The sequence below is a fragment of the Coregonus clupeaformis genome, chromosome 2 (genome assembly GCF_020615455.1).
Source record: "Coregonus clupeaformis isolate EN_2021a chromosome 2, ASM2061545v1, whole genome shotgun sequence".
NCBI classification, from domain to species: domain Eukaryota; kingdom Metazoa; phylum Chordata; class Actinopteri; order Salmoniformes; family Salmonidae; genus Coregonus; species Coregonus clupeaformis.
Genome location: NC_059193.1, coordinates 40695468 through 40717879, shown reverse-complemented (window position 1 = coordinate 40717879; position 22412 = coordinate 40695468). Strand labels below are relative to the sequence as shown.

Here is a 22412-nt window from a genome sequence, read left to right as displayed (position 1 = left end):
CGAAGAACCCTTTAAGCCCTTTTTCTAAGAGTGTACTGTAGGCCTATCTTCAAGCATATCTACTCATGTGAGCATTTAAAAAGGCCTTCTCTGAGGTGTGGTCCATGAACATGCTTCAGTTTAACTGTCCATGAATTCCATGCATGCTAGGAATTAGGCCAAGCCACAGCTATTATGAAATTGAGAGCAAACAAATGTAGAGCTTCAAAAAGTTGACATTTCCTAAGCCCAATGAGTCTCTTTCAATTATACTGAACAAAAATATAAACGCAACATCCAACAATTTCAACGATTTTACCGAGTTAAAGTTCATATAAGGAAATCAGTCAATTGAAATAAATTCATTAGGCCCTAATCTATGGATTTGACATGACTGAGCAAGGGCACAGCCAATAATTCTGATTGGCTGAGCATGGCTCCCCAGTGGGTGGGCCTGGCTACCCAGTGGGTGGGCTTGGCTCCCAAGTGGGTGGGCCTGGGAAGGCAAAGACTCAATCAGAATGGGTTTTCCCCCACAAAAGGGCTTTATTACAGACAGAAATACTCCTCAGTTTCATCAGCTGTCCGGGTGGCTGGTCTCAGACGTTCCCGCAGGTGAAGAATCCGGATGTGGAGGTACTGGGCTGGCGTGGTTACACATTGTCTGCGGTTGTGAGGCCGGTTGGATGTACTGCAAAATTCTCTAAAATGACATTGGAGGTGGCTTATGGTAGAGAACTTAACATTAAAGTCTCTGTCAACAGCTCTGGTGGACATTCCTGCAGTCAGCATGCCAATGCCACACACCCTCAAAACTTAAGAATTCTGTGGCATTGTGTTGTGTGACAAAACTGCACATTTTATAGTGGCCTCTTATTGTCCCCAGCACAAGGTGCACCTATGTAATGATCATGCTGTTTAATCAGCTTCTTGATATGCCACACCTGTCAGGTGGATGGATTATCTTGGCAAAGCAGAAATGCTCACTAAGAGGGATGTAAACAAATGTGTGCACAAAATGTGAGAGATATAAGCTTTTTGTGCGTGCCAAAAGGATCCACTATTAGATGTAAAATATTTAAGCAATGATGCCCAGGAGGGCATGGTATATTGGATATATTGTCATGGCTAGGAGGAGGTGGCTGGAAAACTGCCTAGCTATTACAATATATCAGATAGACCACAGCCTCAAGGGTATTATTGCTTTTATATAAAAGTGATCTGCCAATAAACAAAACAATAGCAAAAATGCTATGTATATGCAAATGTACTTTATTAAACAGTAACATCATTGACGCAACCAGATTTAAAGCAAGCCTAATTTCATAGAAAAAGAATTGGCACTCATCTCTGCAAGTGGGTAGCACTGGTACTGGGCACAAACAGATAGAGACCTACTCCACCAAGACACACAGTACTCAATATACAGCCAAATTACAATGCAAGGTGATCTATTCTGGTTGAATGTATACATATTGAGGCATATTGGATATGATATAATATTGATGTACGATAAGAGGACTAGGGCCACATGGACTTTAGGCTCTCTTCCCAGGAATGATGGGTCTGTTCTTGAAGTCGTCGCTCTGGAGGTAAATATGCAGGTTGGGCCGGGCACACAGCCTCTTCAGGTAGCTCTGGAGGGAGGGGAAGGCATCCAGGCAGAGGGGGTGAGGACTTGGTGGTGGATCAGTAGGAGCACCAGGGCGTAGTCGGCTAAGGAGATCTGCCAGAGAAAGAAAGACAGCATGAGTACATGAGAAGTCCAGGTCCAAAACAACCCCTACCCCCTACCCCCATGTACAGTATATACCAGTTGACGTCTTTGATAATTTGATAACATAAATAAATGTTCCTTGTCGCCAACCAGAAATCTTCCTTTATTGCTGGACAGGGTTTTCTCGAAAGGCTTGAGATCTGTTGGCAGTGCCTTAAGGTACCCCTCTTTACCGGAGTCCTGGGGAACCAAATATATATATCATTATTAATCATTTTGGGTCTCAATTCAATCAAACTTGCATTGCAGTTACAGTAGGTAAGTAGCTCTTTTTCCTACAGTCAATACTATATACTACTAAACTATACTATGATATAGATATAGTATCTTAATTTGATCACTGTTGTCGCAGAGAATGTTCCTGCTCTGCAGGAAACTCAAAGTGCCCTAGTAGTAACATAAAGTAATTTTTCTCTCACTAGAGCTCAAACACAAACAAAAGCCTACTGTAGGATATACAAACTAATTTCTGTTTTAAAAAAATCACTTTTTGGAGAATAATCAAATCCTCCTGCTGCAGGATTGTTTTACTCCTGTGACAAAACTGGTCAAATTAAGATCCAGCAACAGACCTATACTATGAGGGAGACCATGGGTTTAGATCAAATTGCCACCGTGGTTACATGTACCATACATTTCTGTATTTGTTTTGATCTTGGAGGGCTTCATCCATCATGTCAATGAGAGCAGCCTCCCTCTGGTCTTAGCCATAGACTCCTGGAGCAGAGGATTGATCAAGACATATTGGGTGAGTCAATATTAATCTCATTATGTTGCAAGCAGGCTTTTCTGTTCGTCCTCCATTTACCAAGTTTCTGTGCGAAATGTCTCCTTATTGCATTGGTCTGGTACAAAGTGAGGTCACCGTCTTCAAATATACCAAACAACTGTGAATGAAAAGTAAAGGAAAAATTATCAACAATTCACTTCTAATCCTCTGTCAAAAATCATAACTGTGATTCATCACCTCCTCAATCACCTAGCATCTAAACATCATGATTCAAATTCATGATTCTGTGATGACATTTTGGTAACACCTCATATGAATACCCTCTTCATAATGCATTAACAACACCTTGTGAGCTATGCATAATGCACAGAACGTGCTTTTTATAAAGACAGTATTTGTAGTAGGTGTGTTTTCTATTGATATGTTTGTCAAGTTCCGTTTGTCTGATCTTGCATCCAACCTCCCCATATGGAGCTTGTTAAGGGCTCTCTACGTCTCTGTAAGGCCCACATGGGTATTGTTGCTTAGAAGCCCGGGATGCCAGTGTCATGTTTGCTTAGTTGCTATCTAAACTGCCTTGTTAGGAGAACATTGTCAATGGTGTTTCAGTAAACATTCAGCCAATTCCCACAAAAATATGTCAGGGCAAGTCGAAAAAGCCCTTGGAGTGAATCAAAGCCTGCATGCACCATATGGGGTGTTCTGTATAGCTGATGCAGCATTTTTACAGTGAATAGCGAACACATAGTGCTAATAAAACTCACTGTCATATGTCAAAATGACTGTTTTCCGATAGGTAAACATTTTGACTATAAGTTGGTCCTAGAGTGTCACTGGTGTAGAGAGGAGTAGGCAGGAGGTAGTCGCAGGTTTTGAACTACTGAATTTATTTAAGCACCATAGATCAAAGCGGGACGAAACCCAAACGCTGTTGTGCTCAAAAAATATCTTCATAAACTAAAAGGCATAGGGGTAACCCAAAGTGCAAAATATTAAGTACTGCGAAAATAGTAGGTGAGATACCTCTCAGGAAAACAAGTAACAAATACAATGACCGACAAAGACAAATGGCAGAGGGAGTATATATACAGTGATAGAGTGGGGATTGGAACCAGGTGTGTGTAATGATGACGAGACAAGTCCGGGGTTGATGAGTGAAGGGCGTTTGCCAGCAGTAGGTTCGGCAGCAGCTAAAAAAGCCAGCGACGCCGAACACCTGAGCTGGACAGGAGGGGGAGCCAAAGCGAAGGCTGGTGTGACATAGAGACCTTGTGTAAAACAGCAACATTCATTTGATTGATATTAAGAGAACACATAAGGATACACATTTAGTCACTTTTTGAAAGTCAAAATGTTGAGAAGGTTACTCCCTCCCCAGATACTGTTACGTGAATTATTTATCAAACTATTTCAGTGTCTCTGTGCGTCTCCCAAAAGGTTGTAAGTCTTTTGGGATTTAAATAACGGACAGAGTCTCGATCTGCATATTCAGAGATTTATTCATTGAGAATTCTGCCATCACAATTTCGGAGTCCATCTTTTATACTCATACAAAAAAATCCCTCCCCTCTGTAGGCGGGCTGTAGTTTTCCACTCTAAAACTGCTCTCCTGACCATCAGTTCACACACACACACATACACACACATGCATACACACATACATACACACACACACACATGCATACACACACTCATCATAGCCTACTCCCTGCATTACTCAGTTATTGCCGTTCTCACAATATTCTGCACCATGTTTTCATAACAGTTTCTCTACTCCCTAAATTCCTCAGTTATCAGTTGCCTTTGTTGTCTGGCCTAACTCTTACTCACATTGCTAAATAGTGGCTCAATGCCATAGCCTTTACTGGTCCTACACTCACACATTTCTAACACATTACACACAGTTTCAGGGTGTAATAATTAGTCATTAATAATTAATCTATCAGATACCCCTGAATTAATTAAGACATTTTTGTCTGCATGTAAAAGTGATGTGAAATGCAATGTACACTGGTTACCGGGTTACTCACACAGCTGGCTTTGAGAGTGCCCTCCATCCACATCTCCATGGTGATGACCTTCTCATCAAACTCTGCCCCTTGGTCTTTGAGGATCACTCGGATGACCTCAGCACAACCTGTTATAGCACAGACCATAGAGATCCTATTAAATTATAGTGTATTCTAATTCCTAATTCTATGGCACAGGAAAATTTGTTGGCATTTTGACACTGCATTGTTCTTAGCCCCGGGCAAAGGAGGCTCTTAGCCCTGAGCTAAGGTGCAGTGTGAATGCGCTTAATCTCTGCCAAATGAAACCATACTAGAGCCTACTTCCTGCGTGCCAGGATGTCTGGTTCTTACAACAAGGTTACAAAGAGAGTTTAGGGCAAAATACAATTTACTGTTTAATAAGCAAACTCTATATCAATAATTGTTTCTGTGTTGTTTAAAAGAAAAGGTATATCAATATATTTTAAAAAACACAGGTAAATCACGTTATTGACTGCATTGGGCCTTTAAAAAGTCTACTTCAATAGCCAGGTTTGGCATGACAATTCAATAAGGTGTTGGCAAGAGAGCAGAAACAGACTGACAGCCAGGCTAAATGTTCGCTACAGTATTTTGCACTTCAATAGCTGTCCATTCTTAAAACTGAAAAGTTCAACATTGATGTAACATTGATCAGGTCAACATACAGTACCAGTCTAAAGTTTGGACACACCTACTCATTCAAGGGTTTTTCTTTCTTTTTTACTATTTTTCACATTGTATAATAATAGTGAAGACATAACAACTATGAAATAACACATATGGAATCATGTAGTAACCAAAAAAGTGTTAAACAAATCAAAATATATTTTACATTTGAGATTCTTCAAATAGCCACCCATTGCCTTGATGACAGCTTTGCAAACTCTTGGCATTCTCTCAACCAGAACTGTAACTTAGTCAAATCTTTGACATTTTTGCATGTTGCGTTTATATTTTTGTTCAGTGTATATACAGGTATCTGATTATATTTTTGAATGGAAGCAACATTTACTGACATACAGCTTATTTAACTACATTTACTTTGGTGAAAGGTCATGGTAATACTTTGTCTGAGCAATATGGTCAATTACATAAAGTTATGGATTTTTAGGTCACAATTCAATCAATTGCAAAAACTGCACTGATGTTTCATTCAAAATGTTTACACTGTAATTTCAGGACAGGTGTAGTTTAGCATTATCAGCTTGCAGATAAAAGAAAACCACGTTGTGGGTTCATTCAGAATTTTTATGCTGTATTGGACATGTTAAAGTACCTGCGCAGTGTTTCCAGATTTCTATTAAATATGACCTATAGTTACTTACAATATGAGTAAAATAGTTTTACTTCCAAAACAGTTTAAGGAAGTATGTTTAAAATCAGCTTTTCTGTGTTGGAATGGTGTGGGCGTACCCCAACAACAGAATGGTGTGGGCATATACTGGTCATTAAAAATATGAACGCAAGTAGACCGCTGATTGGCCAGCTCATCCTCCTCTAGACCGCTGATTGGCCAGCCCATCCTCCTCATGGATATGACATCATGTTCTATGAGGAAATAGCAAGCATTTTTTAAACAGTCTGTTTGAGATACAAGTTTGAGGTGGGTTTTTTTAAAGGGTTTTTTCTACAATTTATGCTTTGCCACAAATACGAGTATAGGACGATTCAACAACATTATTTGGGTATGAGTTAACAGAATATGAACTTTTAAAAGTGTGATTTTCACTGGGTAGTTACTTTAACCACATTAAAATGCCCAAATCTATTCCACTTCTTCTTCTTCTTCTTCCCTTGCAGACATTGTTATTGGATATTGACGTGAAACCACAACTATCCTTAAAATACAGCGTAAACAGTCTGAGTGAACTCTCAGTGTAGTTTGTTATATCTGCAACTGATTGAATTGGGACCTAAGTGTGAGAAATCCCAATCGTCTATAGCGCACTACTGCCCTCTAGCTTGGAAAGACTATTTGCAAGGATCCCACTGGGTGCCAGTGAACGTATGTGTCTTGAATGTTTCCCTCATGGTGACGCTCTCCTACCAGGTTTATACTCGATATAAGGGCTTTGCTACCTAATATCTTAGTATTACATTTACTCATGACAAAACATGATTGTAATAAAACATGAATTCTTTTGGATTTGTATTACACAATGTTTGTTTTCTCATCTCCTTTTGTTTGTGCTAAAAGAGGAGGAGAGTGTACTTTGACTCCCAAGGTTGCCATTTTACTTTGTGCTTATGTTCACTTGACTCTACGGAGTGCTTTGCCTGGTCCCAAATCTATCTAATACCTTAGTATTACATTTACTCATGACAAAACATACAACAAAATCAATCCAACTCTGCTTTTTTCCAAAGGCATTTTATATAGAAAACAGGTTAAAAATATGCATCACCATATAGTTTCTAGATCATCTCATTGTATAATTATGTAATTATAACCATCAAAATAAAGTCATACATATGGATATATGAAAATGCATAGCTTAAATTAAAAAAAATACCCTAATGTTACCAAAAAATTATGATGCAAGCTTTTCCCCACAAATTGTTGGTGCATCTATCCAAAACTAGTGGAGCGGCCTACAACAAAGCACTCTTTGATAATATTGCACATATGAAATATTACATACTGTATATATGAGATACAGTGGGGAAAAAAAGTATTTAGTCAGCCACCAATTGTGCAAGTTCTCCCACTTAAAAACATGAGAGAGGCCTGTAATTTTCATCATAGGTACACGTCAACTATGACAGACAAAATGAGAATTTTTTTGCCAGAAAATCACATTGTAGGATTTTTTATGAATTTATTTGCAAATTATGGTGGAAAATAAGTATTTGGTCAATAACAAAAGTTTCTCAATACTTTGTTATATACCCTTTGTTGGCAATGACACGGGTCAAACGTTTTCTGTAAGTCTTCACAAGGTTTTCACACACTGTTGCTGGTATTTTGGCCCATTCCTCCATGCAGATCTCCTCTAGAGCAGTGATGTTTTGGGGCTGTCGCTGGGCAACACGGACTTTCAACTCCCTCCAAAGATTTTCTATGGGGTTGAGATCTGGAGACTGGCTAGGCCACTCCAGGACCTTGAAATGCTTCTTACGAAGCCACTCCTCCGTTGCCCGGGCGGTGTGTTTGGGATCATTGTCATGCTGAAAGACCCAGCCACGTTTCATCTTCAATGCCCTTGCTGATGGAAGGAGGTTTTCACTCAAAATCTCACGATACATGGTCCCATTCATTCTTTCCTTTACACGGATCAGTCGTCCTGGTCCCTTTGCAGAAAAACAGCCCCAAAGCATGATGTTTCCACCCCCATGCTTCACAGTAGGTATGGTGTTCTTTGGATGCAACTCAGCATTCTTTGTCCTCCAAACACGACGAGTTGAGTTTTTACCAAAAAGTTATATTTTGGTTTCATCTGACCATATGACATTCTCCCAATCCTCTTCTGGATCATCCAAATGCACTCTAGCAAACTTCAGACAGGCCTGGACATGTACTGGCTTAAGCAGAGGGGACACATCTGGCACTGCAGGATTTGAGTCCCTGGCGGCGTAGTGTGTTACTGATGGTAGGCTTTGTTACTTTGGTCCCAGCTCTCTGCAGGTCATTCACTAGGTCCCCCAGTGTGGTTCTGGGATTTTTGCTCACCGTTCTTGTGATCATTTTGACCCCACGGGGTGAGATCTTGCGTGGAGCCCCAGATCAAGGGAGATTATCAGTGATCTTTTATGTCTTCCATTTCCTAATAATTGCTCCCACAGTTGATTTCTTCAAACCAAGCTGCTTACCTATTGCAGATTCAGTCTTCCCAGCCTGGTGCAGGTCTACAATTTTGTTTCTGGTGTCCTTTGACAGCTCTTTGGTCTTGGCCATAGTGGAGTTTGGAGTGTGACTGTTTGAGGTTGTGGACAGGTGTCTTTTATACTGATAACAAGTTCAAACAGGTGCCATTAATACAGGTAACGAGTGGAGGACAGAGGAGCCTCTTAAAGAAGAAGTTACAGGTCTGTGAGAGCCAGAAATCTTGCTTGTTTGTAGGTGACCAAATACTTATTTTCCACCATAATTTGCAAATAAATTCATAAAAAATCTTCAATGTGATTTTCTGGAGAAAAAAAATCTCAATTTGTCTGTCATAGTTGACGTGTACCTATGATGAAAATTACAGGCCTCTCTCATCTTTTTAAAAGGGAGAACTTGCACAATTGGTGGCTGACTAAATACTTTTTTCCCCACTGTATATTGTATGAGGTTTTCCATTGCTTATCTCAAGCCTTCTTTATAATGCAGCAGCTATGGATTTTCATATATGCATACAAATATTTGCTATTTATTTTGTCCTCAAAAATAGATTGAAAAGAGAACACTATAACTGAAATGTTACAGTTATTGAGCTAGAATAAACATTATTTACAGTGTCTAAGGACATCCTAAGGAAAGTCTTCCTATCAAATACAATATGTAATCAAATGTATGTTTCTGTTCCCTAGTATAATTACAAAATGGTTATCGGACAAAGGGAATGAAATATCCTGCATAGGTCATTAAGGAAATCTAAAGATATTTATCATACCAATAAATGCTTAAGTGCAGGTGTAAACCAAGCCTGGCCCCGGAGAGGCAATATTCCACTTTCTATCCACAATTTTACACCAGGGTTACGCTACACAGAGAAAATAGGTTGACCCACACAAGGACCTCTATCAATAAGGTGGCAATGTATTCAACATAGCCTTGTATGGTGTATTTGACATTTGCAGTACAAGGAATTTTTAATGGAATAACGAGACCCACATATAAGTATGTGTTATATCATAGAATATAAGAGGCATGTTATATAGAATTTTTAACATTTGACCTGAATGCTCAACCAAGTCCCATCTAAGATGGAATGTCAACTACTGTATATCGGAACTATAATACTATATCTGTTTTTTTTGCATTGGATGCATCTCAATCCACCGCATCCGCCGATGTCGCACTTCCGCATCTGCGGTGAAAGGTGGCAGAGCTAGAGCGGCGAGACATCCCGAAAATCGGTCTTCTCACGAAAACGTCTGTAGTGGCCAATGCTTTGACCTACTTGTCTATGAGAGTTTGCTTATCACTCTATGGAAAGGGGAGACTCTCACGAACACGACGTGGTCTCTGTTTTGCTCTATGAACCCCACAAGTGTCAGGGGACTCGTCTGAAGTTGGTTCTGTCAATGTGCCAACTTCTATTTGTAGCATCCAAACCGTTTGGGCTACAAACTAATGTGACCCCAGTGTGGAAAGAGGAGATTCTCACGAACACGATGGTGTTCTCCGTTTTGCTCTATGACACAAGGGTCACGGGATTTGTCTGAATGTAACCGGTACCAGTTTTACAAACAAATTGAAGTATGAAGGTAGTTTTGTACCTTCCCAAAAAAGGGGTTAAATATGTGTAAAAAATATATAGAAATATATATTTCCTGAGCTTTCTTACTTCTCCTAGATATAGAACAAACACTTCAAAACCTTGTTTCTTATTATTTAATTTTTGACTGTCTTTTTGGCCATTTATGAATGTGTTATTCAATGTGTTTCTCTGGACTATAGTAGTAAAGGCCAAATTCAATATTTTATCAAATAATTTTGGGGGATACCTAAAGGGGTCCTAAAATTCAAAATCAAATAGCTAAATGATCCATAGTATGACCATCTTAAAACAATTCCATATGTCAGCTTAGAACCCCCCCCCACCCCCCTCAATATTTAATATGCAAACTGACCCAAGATCAGTGTCTAAGGGCAGCCTCTCCCTACAACAGAATAGTGAAGCAATCCTTTTTGCTATTGCCTTGTGCTTTTTGTCTGTTTAAACTACCTTCATGCAATAAAACACATTATCTTTTCCAAAACAACCTGGCCAGTGAGTTGCTGTGTAGTGTGTGGGGAAATGCTGGGATGTTGGCTGCTTTATTACACACTCTCCTCTCTTGCATCTCTTGAACTGTGGTGTGGCGGTGGGGTCACTTGTAGGGCAAGCGTGTAGTAGGGCCTAGGTTCAGTTTGTCACTCAGTTTCTGGATAAGCAAGGACAGCTCCTCTGTAGCCTGAGACTTGTCTTCCAGGAGTTCGTAACGTAAACTGGAGATGTCCTGCTTGATTTCTTTCAGTTCACCTGCAAAGGAACAATGTGAGGTCATAACAGAAATAATGTGAGGTCCGTTCAAGTTGTTTGTATTGAAGAATTCTGTTAAAGGGTTCTCAAATGCAATATTTACTGAAATATTCAATGCATGACAATGTTAAACTGATGTCCTCTCCATAATTCAATATATTTTTATATACACAATGCAGTTAGCACGGTTTATTTGAGCTTCAAACACCAATGGGAACCCTGTGGAATTTGCACAGTTTCTAGACCTCTTTCTAACCTTGAATTGTTTATTTTCTGCATTGTGTAACAGCACTGCAAACGATTCTCAAATACTATTTCAGATGAAGTACTTCAAAGTAAAAGTGAAGATGTAACTTTACCTTCATTGACCTCGTCGTTTTCTTTGTCCACTTGTGCTTTCAAAATGTAGCGTTTGATGAGTCGCTTCATGATTTGCTGTAAAAAGGAAGGAAAATATGAAAAATGTACGCCTATATGCTATTATGTTAAAGGAAGGCTAAACTTCTTGATTTGGCCTTGTTTTTCAGCTTGGTCATTAAGAAATGCAGCGGCCATGACTGAAGCCAAACGAGAGTTGTCTTGGAGGGGTGGTTTATTGTGGGTGTTCGCAAGTGGCAAGTGTTTGTACATTCACTCTGCCAAAACAGTAAACCATTACAGTCGCTCACCCTTCTAGATAACTTGAAACAGTTTAACCAGGACCCGGTCTCCCAAAAGCATCTTAAGGCTAAGTTCATCATTAGAACCTTCGCATGAGCATCGTTAAATCTCTAATCTGTTTCCCAAAACCATCATAATTAACGTTACACTTGAAAATGCTTGTAATCTGCCTGCCTCAGAACACTTGTAGTACAGCTAAGTGCGTGGTTAGATTATTTTTTGGGCAACTTCTTTTGCAATATAGCTTCACCTGCCTGGTGTGCAACTGTGGCAAAATTGGTTTGACATTGGGTAGCCTATCTCTGGGGCTAGCTAGGAACCGTCAATAAATTACACAATGTAAATGGGACAATATTTTCATGTACATCTTTTAGTTGTCTCATTAAATGCTTTCAATATTTGTATATGAATTTCTGCAATTTATAATTGGTTTGAGGTTTTTAAGTCATTGAAATTTGGAGCTATTCAAATTTTTTAAATATTGTCCTATGTACATTGAGGTCATTTACTGATGGTCCCTAACTAGCCCCATTGGGATATCGAACTCAGGTACCGTGCAGCTGTGCTCCAAATTGATGATGTCCCGTGTGGCTCAGTTGGTAGAGCATGGCACTTGTAACGTCAGGGCTGTGGGTTTGATTCCCACGGGGGACCAGTATGAAAATGTATGCACTGACTACTGTAAGTCGCTCTGGATAAGACCATCTGCTAAAATGTAAATGATTACGTGTGCATGTGAGCAGGATTGAAGTAAACCCAACCCAAGGAAAACTGTTATGGTACCCTTCATTCCGTGACCTATCATCTCGCAAATCTCCGTTTTGGACAAGACTGACTTTATGACCAAAATTATCCTATTTATACTCTGTAGTCAATTTTGACATTAGAATAAATGTTTCTGACTCATATCGATGCCACATAGAGCGTTTTCAAAATGAGAAGTTGCTTTTTAGGGGCAGTCGATCTTTAATGTGACATTTTGGCTAAACATTATATTTAGACTGACGGAGAGGCCACCTTACCTGATAGCAAGTGGGTTGGTTCAGGATGCGGTGGGACTCTGCAATGCGCAGGTTGGACTGGGTGAAGAGATTGAGCTGCAAACCCCAGACAAACACAAACAAAAGCACATTTGGATATTTTATCTGAATACTCAATTAACCATTATAAAAATAAGGACCAATGATCAATGAGAGTCTTAACCAGGGGTTGGAACCGGTTCAGGGAACAGAACAGAAAACCGGAAAATAACTACATCTTTCAAGGAACAGATATGGAACCTGGAACGAAAGTGATCCATACTGTTCTGGAACAGAACCATTATTTATAAATCATGGGAACCAGTTAATAATGTCCTTTTACATTCCAGCACCTATGCAAAGCCCTACTCACTCGGAAACGTATTCCAGTGTCTGCCTGCAAGCTGAAAATCTTTGCCTGTGAGTGTGCATGTTTAAGTTACCTGCAGCCCTCCCCCCTCCTAAACATACTGACGTTACAAGCTTGATTCAGAAGATAGGGAGGGAGATTTTTAATTGGCTAGAGAGGAATGGATCAACTTTTTCAATGCTAGTTAAGGATACTATAGCCTAGTTAAACGTTTCACGTTGGATTTATTAACTACAAAAAGGTAAGACGTGTTTTTAATTCTGGTGCCGCTCTGCACACACAAGCCTGTTAGCTAGCTAGCTCAAGCTTGTTAGCTAGCTAGCTCAAAGGACATTCAAAGCTCCTCCATAGAAGCCGCTCCTCCTTGGTATAATTCTGTGGACCTAATTCAGATAATGCATGTCATAACAAGATGCCAAGCGCTTCAAGCCTCCTGCTCAACTCTCTCTCCACCTGCAAAATGTCTCTCTTGCCCTCTCCCCACCCGCAAAATTTCAGTAGCATCTTGCGCCATAGGCTACACTTGTCTGTCCATCACACATGTAAACAACTAGCTTGCCTGCTCTCTCCGCACTGATTGGTGAAGTCATTTAATGTACTAAATGTAAAAAACTGTTGATTTCACGTTAAAAAGGAACAGAAAGGAACAATATCAACTTGATCAAACCGGTTCAGAACTTTATTTTGCTGGTAGGAACAGTGGTACGAAACAAAATAAATAGTGTTTCTGTTCAGAACAAAACAATTGGAAAATAATTTTGCTTCCAACCCCTGGTTTTAACACTTGCAAGCACACACGCCCGTACATTTACACACACACACGCACACATACGTTTTGGGAGATCAAAAAGCTAATACTACATTGTTTCACATCATACCTGGAACATTGTCAAAATACCAGGGTCTCAACTGGCCCTGTCACTGATGAAGGCCGTGCATTAGCTGTCAGTGTCTTCTGGCTAAGGAGCTTGGAGAGGCTTCACTTACCAAGTATAGTTCGATAGTGTGGTTAAAAAAATATATATTTGACCAAAGGCCATCTGGCCTCAAGTGCACAGTGAGCCTTATTAGTCATCAGTCGTGGCTTCTTCTACCCACTACCCAGCCACTCTTAGATTCCCTACAGGCTAACAGGGGGTCTACCCAAAGACATTCTTGGCCCCCCACCTCACCGATCAATCTGCTGCAGGTAGATAATGGAAGAAATACCTTGAGTTCAGTGTAACAGAAGCGGTGTCAACCCATTTTGTTTCTAGCCCCCCTCCCCAAAAATAAATACATAAATAAATAGCATGTGTCTGACCAAAAACCAATGGAATTCAATGTACCCCATATTTGCATGTTTTAAAACCAAAAACAACATAACACACTATAGACCCCTTTCTGTGTTTGCAAACATTGCCACACGAGGGCGATGCGTGCAAGTTGGAGGCAGAACACAGGGGAGTTCTTATAGCACGGCAGCAAAAAAAGCCTCTATTTACATGTTGCTTATGAGTGCATTTCGCACTACTTTTGGATTATAATTGGATTTTAAAGCTCGTATAAATGTCCTGCTTAATATAATGTTTGTGTCATCATCACAAATCAACTGCATTATACTTGAAAAACACTTCAACTTCAACTAGTAAAATGGCTCTTTGGCTAGCTTTTGCTGCAGCCTAATGTACGTAAATTAGCGTTAGCATTCTAGCTAACAACCGCTGCATCCAAAATAGTTATTTTGCAAAGGTCACAACCAAATATAATCTTAGTGACTGTTCAAGCAAGAACCAAAACATCATTGTAAGCGTATGAGAACCCAAAAAAGTTATTTTGTTTAGAAATAATAAAATCGTAAATCTAGGCTATGTTGAATGGGCTCAGATGGCGATGGCTTTCTTACTGCAACCAAGAGTCGCGCGCATCTCTGCGTGACGTCAGTGTGTCGTGTAATGGAAAGGGGTCTATATTACTATGAATGTTTCTGGTAAAGAAAACATTGTAGACCAACTGCAACGGGTCTTCCTTGTGGCTTGCCTATTGAGATAACAATGCCGCAACATTTCCAGTCCAGTTGTCAGATTTCCATTTGAAATAGGCCTCAGAGGAGAAATCAATGTGGTCAAATGTAGTTAATGTAAAGGGAAAACAAGAGACAAAGAGAGAGAGAGGGACAGAGAGAGAGACAGCAAGAGAGACAGAGAGAGAGGGCGACAGACGACACAGAGAGAAAGAAAGTGACCTTGGCCACACGAATCATCTTGATACTGTTATTCTATATATGCCATGGGGGCCTACTGATTGAAGTTTTAAGTAAATTATTTCCTCCAAGGGATCAAATTAGAGAGAGGCATCAAACTACATTGGTTTAAACTTGTCTTAAATGGGAATTTCCAGAGAACAGTCATCTCCATACATATAAATATGATACATGTTTCAGTTGCCATTTTCAAGTAGGACTTGAATAATAGTCCATGTGCTCTTATTAGACTCTAGTACTCCAGATGCATCAATAAATAGCCTATATGCATCTCTTTAGGTGGATAGCGTACATAATTATTTTCAATGTAAATATGGCGAGCCACAGACATAATGCAAATGCCATTGATCCTCTCTAGGGTCAAAAAGAGGGGAGTGCAAATTATGACAATACAGAGACAACATTGCATTGGGAAATCCTATACGGATATTACAATGGACAAGGACAATCATAAACCCCTTAAACAGAGTTCACCCCATTAAATGTACGCCATGTTGTATCCGGCTGGAGTGGCTTTACAGCGTTGCTCATGTAGCCTATTCGGCTGGAGCGGCTCCGCCTCTGCTAAATTGTTGCCACCACACCCCAGAAATATGGAACATGAAAAAAATAATCTGCCGAGGCGCACTTTGAAGATGCTAGAACTGTCCATGTTTACTTTTCCTCTGCCAACAAGACCAGTAAATCGGACAACCGCATAGTAGGCCTAGAATAGTAATTTACCTAGTTGGCTATATCAGCATGGTTTAGGCACATTAGCTCCCTGCAATTCGCTGTGAGTGCATAGGGGAAACCTAAATGTAACACGGGTCAATTGTAACAGGTAGGCCTACATTAAATTCACTGTGTTTATGCAAGTTTTTTTGGGGACATTAAAGTCATCAATACATTGCTTATATCAAGATCATGTTTAGAGTTTGGGATCTAGCTCATGATTAGCCAAATGGGGCATATGGGCAACCCCATGTTTCAGCCTAGCTTCGGGACTGCAACTACGATGGATGTTGTATACGGACGGCATCCTATTTGCACATCATTCCGTAGCCTGGCCTCTGAAAGTAATTACAGCCCTAATGTGTACAGTTACACCCCAAAGAACTTTACCGTCAACAAAGACATCATCTCTAGGAACACTACTTACCAACCGGCAGGGAAACCCAGAGTGGGTGAAAACGTGCTTTGGTGATGAAATTTCACTTCCTTATGGTATAAAATACATTTTACCAAGACAAATATAATTCTTCATGTTCTGAAACGTTCAGTGGAGTCTTTCTCTAACATATCATAAACAGTATATCCGATTTTGTAACCTATTACAGTGCTCCGTTGAAATTTTTCAGAGAAATCTTCTAAAAAGAACAGGAATTTAGCATTAATGTTAAAAGTGTATACTAAATTATGAAAATACTACATATCATGTCTCAAAATCGATATCTAATTTTGTCCAAACAACAAGGGTAAAAACTCCAATGACTTTTGAATAGATTGTGATAGAGACATGAGGGCCAACCATTGGTTTTCTTAACCGCTACGGGATCGGTGTCCCGTATACAGGACGGTTGAGCTAACGTGCGTTAATGTGATTAGCATGACTGTTGTAAGTAACAGCAAACTTTCCAGGACATAGACATGTCTTATATGGGCAGAAGGCATAAAATCTTGTTAATCTAACTGCACTGTCCAATTTACAGTAGCTATTACAGTGAACAAATACCATGCTATTGTTTGAGGAGAGTGCACAACAACAAAAAACTTATCACGGCAACTGGTTTGATACATTCACCTCTGAAGGTAAATAATGTACTTCCATTCAGTAATCTTGCTCTGATTTGTCATCCTAAGGGTCCCAGAGATAAAATGTAGCATAGTTTTGTTTGATAAAATAAATGTTTATATTCAAATGTAGGAACTGGGTTCTACAGTTTGAACCCCTGCTGTCTCTGGTTCCACACCCGGTTCCACATCCGGCCATCTAGATCTGTGAAAGTTAGTGTATAAGCTAATGATCCATCATGTATGACATTCCTGGGAGTGTGTAAACTTACATTTTGCATTACCATATCATTTTTGTATGTTCTCTATAGTTATGTACTTGTATGAATTGACCAATTCGGCACATTTGGGCAGACTTGATACAAAATAGTCCAGTATTGCAATGCTTCACTGGATCAATCTGAAACTTTGCACATACACTGCTGCCATCTAGTGGCCAAAATCTATCACAGCCATTAATGTGTTCTATTCTCCTACATAAATTGCACCTAAACTGCAATATTTTATTGTGGCCTTTCTCTTGCATTTCAAAGATGATGAAAAACAAAAACAAAACAAAAACTTATTTTTTGGTTTGTATTATATTTTACCAGATCTAATGTGTTATATTATCCTACATTAATTTCACATTTCCACAAACTTCAAAGTGTTTCCTTTCAAATGGTATCAAGAATATACATATCCTCGCTTCAGGTCCTGAGCTACAAGCAGTTAGATTTGGGTATGTTATTTAATTGGGCACATACATACATACTTACATACATTACATACAGTGCCTTCAGAAGGTATTCACACCCCTTGACTTTTTACAGCCTGAATTTAAAATTTAGATTTGTTGTGTGACTGGCCTACACAATACCCCATCATGTCAAAGTGGATTGATGTTTTCTGATGAATAAAAAAAATAGGTATTAAAAATGAAAAGCTGAAATGTCTTGAGTCAATAAGTATTCATCCACTTTGTTATGGCAGGCCTAAATAAGTTCAGGAGTAAGAATTTACTTAACAAGTCACATAATAAGTTGCATGGACTCACTCTGTGTGCAATAATAGTGTTTAGCATGATTTTTTAATGACTACCTCATCTCTGTACCCCACACATACAATTATCTGTAAGGTCCCTCAGTTGAGCAGTGAATTTCAAACACAGATTCAACCACAAAGACCAGGGAGGTTTTCCAATGCCTCGCAAGGAAGGGCATCTACTGGTAGATGGGGATGGGGGGGGGGGACAGACATTGAATATCCCTTTGAGCATGGTGAAGTTATTAATTACACTTTGGATAGTGTATCAATACACCTACTCACTACAAAGATACAGGCGTCCTTCCTATAACTCAGTTGCCGGAAAGGAAGGACACTGCTGTACAGAATAAAAATATTCTACAACATGCATCCTGCTTCAAACAAGGCACTAAAGGAATACTGCAATTAACTTTTTGTCCTAAATGCAAAGTCTTATGTTTGGGGCAAATCCAATACAACACATTACTGAGGAACACTCTCCATATTATCAAGCATAGTGGTGGCTGCATCATGTTATGGGTATGCTTGTACTCGTTAAGGACTAGGGAGTTTTTCAGGATAAAAAAGAAATGGAATGGAGCTAAGCACAAGGAAAATCCTTCAGGAAAATCTGGTTCAGTCTGCTTTCCACCAGACACTGGGAGATGAATTCACCTTTCAGCAGGACAATAACCTAAAACACGAGGCCACATCTACATTGATGGAAAAAAGTATTTGATCCCCTGCTGATTTTGTACGTTTGCCCACTGACAAAGAAATGATCAGTCTATAATTTTAATGGTAGGTTTATTTGAACAGTGAGAGACAGAATAACAACAAAGAAATCCAGAAAAACGCATTTCAAAAATGTTATAAATTTATTTGCATTTTAATGAGGGAAATAAGTATTTGACCCCCTCTCAATCAGAAAGATTTCTGGCTCCCAGGTGTCTTTTATACAGGTAACGAGCAGAGATTAGGAGCACACTCTTAAAGGGAGTGCTCCTAATCTCAGTTTGTTACCTGTATAAAAGACACCTGTCCACAGAAGTAATCAATCAATCAGATTCCAAACTCTCCACCATGGCCAAGACCAAAGAGCTCTCCAAGGATGTCAGGGACAAGATTGTAGACCTACACAAGGCTGGAATGGGCTACAAGACCATCGCCAAGCAGCTTGGTGAGAAGGTCACAACAGTTGGTGTGATTATTCACAAATGAAAGAAACACAAAATAACTGTCAATCTCCCTCGGCCTGGGGCTCCATGCAAGATCTCACCTCGTGGTTGCAATGATCATGAGAACGGTGAGGAATCAGCCCAGAACTACACGGGAGGATATTGTCAATAATCTCAAGGCAGCTGGGACCATAGTCACCAAGAAAACAATTGGTAACACACTACGCCGTGAAGGACTGAAATCCTGCAGCGACCGCAAGGTCACCCTGCTCAAGAAAGCACATATACATGCCCATCTGAAGTTTGCCAATGAACATCTGAATGATTCAGAGGAGAACTGGGTGAAAGTGTTGTGGTCAGATGAGACCAAAATCAAGCTCTTTGGCATCAACTCAACTCGCCTTGTTTGGAGGAGGAGGAATGCTGCCTATGACCCCAAGAACACCATCCCCACCGTCAAACATGGAGGTGAAAACATTATGCTTTGGGGGTGTTTTTCTGCTAAGGGGACAGGACAACTTCACCGCATCAAAGGGACGATGGACGGGGCCATGTACCGTCAAATCTTGGATGAGAACCTCCTTCCCTCAGCCAGGGCATTGAAAATGGGTCGTGGATGGGTATTCCAGCATGACAATGACCCAAAACACACAGCCTATGCAACAAAGGAGTGGCTCAAGAAGAAGCACATTAAGGTCCTGAAGTGGCCTAGCCAGTCTCCAGACCTTAATCCCATAGAACATTTGTGGAGGGAGCTGAAGGTTCGAGTTGCCAAACGTCAGCCTCGAAACCTTAATGACTTGGAGAAGATCTGCAAAGAGGAGTGGAACAAAATCCCTCCTGAGATGTGTGCAAACCTGGTGGCCAACTACAAGAAACGTCTAACCTCTGTGATTGCCAACAAGGGTTTTGCCACCAAGTACTAAGTCATGTTTTGCAGAGGGGTCAAATACTCATTTCCCTCATTAAAATGCAAATCAATTTATAACATTTTTGACATGCGTTTTTCTGGATTATTTTGTTGTTATTCTGTCTCTCACTGTTCAAATAAACCTACCATTAAAATTATAGACTGATCATGTCTTTGTCAGTGGGCAAACGTACAAAATCAGCAGGGGATCAAATACTTTTTTCCCTCACTGTACACTGGAGTTGCTTACCAAGAAGACAGTGAATGTTCCTGAGTAGCCGAGTTACAGTTTTAACTTAAATCTGCTTGAAAATTTGTAGCAAGACCTGAAAATGGTCTAGCAAAGATAAACAACCAATTTGACAGAGCTTGAAGAATTTTGAAAATAATAATGGGCAAATGTTGCACAAGAGACTTACCCAGAAAGATTCACAGCTGTAATCGCTGCCAAAAGTGCTTCAACAAAGTATTGACTCAGGGGTGTGAATACTTATGTAAATGTGTTATTTTTGTGTTTAATTTTCAATGAATGTACTAACATTTCTAAAAACATATTTCACTTTGTCAATATGGTTTATTGTGTGTAGATGAGTTAAAAGAAAAACATATTTAATCCATTTAGAATTCAGCCTGTAACAACAAAATGTGGAATAAGTCAAGGCATATGAATACATTCTGAAGGCACTGTACATACATACACACACACACACACTCATCCATCCATCCATCCATACCCTGGGCTTTGAACTGTCCATCCCCAGCTCTACATCCTTCTTCACACTCCGTTTTCTGCAATGCAGCATGCCGACTATCCACCTGATGTGGTGGTAGAAGGACTTGGGAGTGGGAACGATGCTGAAGGGAGGAGGCAGTGTCTTGCCGTTGTCAAAGTAGGACAGCCACAGCTTGGAGCGTGCAAACTTCCACTCCACGTCTGCATCATCCTGAGAGATAAGCAGAGTTATTTCTCTCTCTGAGCAAACACCCCCTTAAGAGATTGACTTAGAGACGCTAGCTCAGTTAATGTTACAAACACACATTATCAACCTATTTGAACTAATGATAACCTATTCACTTCCTTTGCTGTAGGCCTAATCTATGAGACATCAATAGATTGTGACTTTTAGATAACAGCATTTGCCTAATACTGCCATTTAAAGGTCACACACTAATTGTTGTCTCTGATAGGAAATTACAGCAGAGGCCTCATGTCACCTGTTGTTGCTTGTTTAGTGCATTAGCAAAGGAAATTCCCACAACACATAACATTATTGATTAAAGCAATACATATACACAGTACCAGTCAAAAGTTTGGACACACTTACTCACTCAAGGCGTTTCTTTATTTTTACATTGTAGAATAATAGTGAGGACATCAAAACTATGAAATAACACATATGGAATCATGTAGTAACCAAAAAAGTGTTAAACAAATTATTATTCAAATAGCCACCCTTTGCCTTCATGACAGCTTTGCACACTCTTGGCATTCTCTCAACCAGCTTCATGGGGTAGTCACCTGGAATGCATTTCAATTAACAGCTGTGCCTTCTTAAAAGTTAATTTGTGGAATTTATTTCCTTCTTAATGCGTTTCATCCAATCAGTTGTGTTGTGACAAGGTGATAGCCCTATTTGGTAAAAGACCAAGTCCATATTATGGCAAGAACAGCTCAAATAAGCAAAGAGAAATGACAGTTCATCATTACTTTAAGACATGAAGGTCAGTCAATACGGAAAATGTCAAGAACTTTCAAAGTTTCTTCAAGTGCAGTCGCAAAACCATCAAGCGCTATGATGAAACTGGGTCTCATGAGGACCGCCACAGGAATGGAAGACCCACAGTTACCTCTGCTGCAGAGGATAAGTTCATTAGACTTACCAGCCTCAGAAATTGCAGCCCAAATAAATGCTTCACAGAGTTCAAGTAACAGACACATTTCAACATCAACTGTTCAGAGGAGACCGTGTGAATCAGGCCTTCATGGTCGAATTGCTGCAAAGAAACCACTACTAAAGGACACCAATAAGAAGAAGAGATTGCTTGGACCAAGAAACACGAGCAATGGACATTAGACCGGTGGAAATCTGTCCTTTGGTCTGATGAGTCCAAATTGGAGATTTCTGATTCCAACCGCTGTGTCTTTGTGAGACGCGGTGTGGGTGAACGGATGATCTCCTCATGTGTATTTCCCACCGTAAAGCATGGAGGACGAGGTGTTATGGTGTGAGGGTGCTTTGCTGGTGACACTGTCTGTGATTTATTTAGAATTCAAGGCACACTTAACCAGCATGGCTACCACAGCGTTCTGCAGTGATACGCCATCACATCTGGTTTGGGCTTAGTGGGACTATCATTTGTTTTTCAACAGGACAATGACCCAACACAGCTCCAGGCTGTGTAAGGGCTATTTTACCAAGAAGGAGAGTGATGGAATGCTGCATCAGATGACCTGGCCTCCACAATCCCCCGACATTACCCAAATTGAGATGGTTGGGATGAGTCGGACAGAAGAGTGAAGGAAAAGCAGCCATCAAGTGCTCAGCATATGTGGGAACTCCTTCAA

The 22412-nt window shown here is 40.0% G+C and overlaps 1 protein-coding gene and 1 pseudogene across 2 annotated transcripts in view; both read right to left on the bottom strand.

Annotated features, from left to right (window-relative positions):
* Positions 1 to 1289: 1289 nt before the first annotated feature.
* LOC121535972 lies at positions 1290 to 4642 on the bottom strand (annotated as a pseudogene).
* LOC121535236 (short transient receptor potential channel 3-like) overlaps positions 4535 to 22412 on the bottom strand; it is a 105614-nt gene continuing 87736 nt past the window's right edge. The window contains exons 9-13 of one of the 2 annotated variants that reach the window (XM_041842101.2): positions 20581 to 20790; positions 12372 to 12446; positions 11049 to 11124; positions 10496 to 10689; positions 4535 to 4623 (exon numbers count right to left, since the gene is read on the bottom strand). In XM_041842101.2, coding sequence (XP_041698035.2) covers positions 10538 to 10689; positions 11049 to 11124; positions 12372 to 12446; positions 20581 to 20790 — 513 coding nt within the window. In that variant the 3' untranslated portion in view covers positions 4535 to 4623; positions 10496 to 10537. Of the gene's footprint in view, positions 4624 to 10280; positions 10690 to 11048; positions 11125 to 12371; positions 12447 to 20580; positions 20791 to 22412 lie in introns of those variants that run through there. The other variant, XM_041842111.2, reaches the window with a different exon arrangement.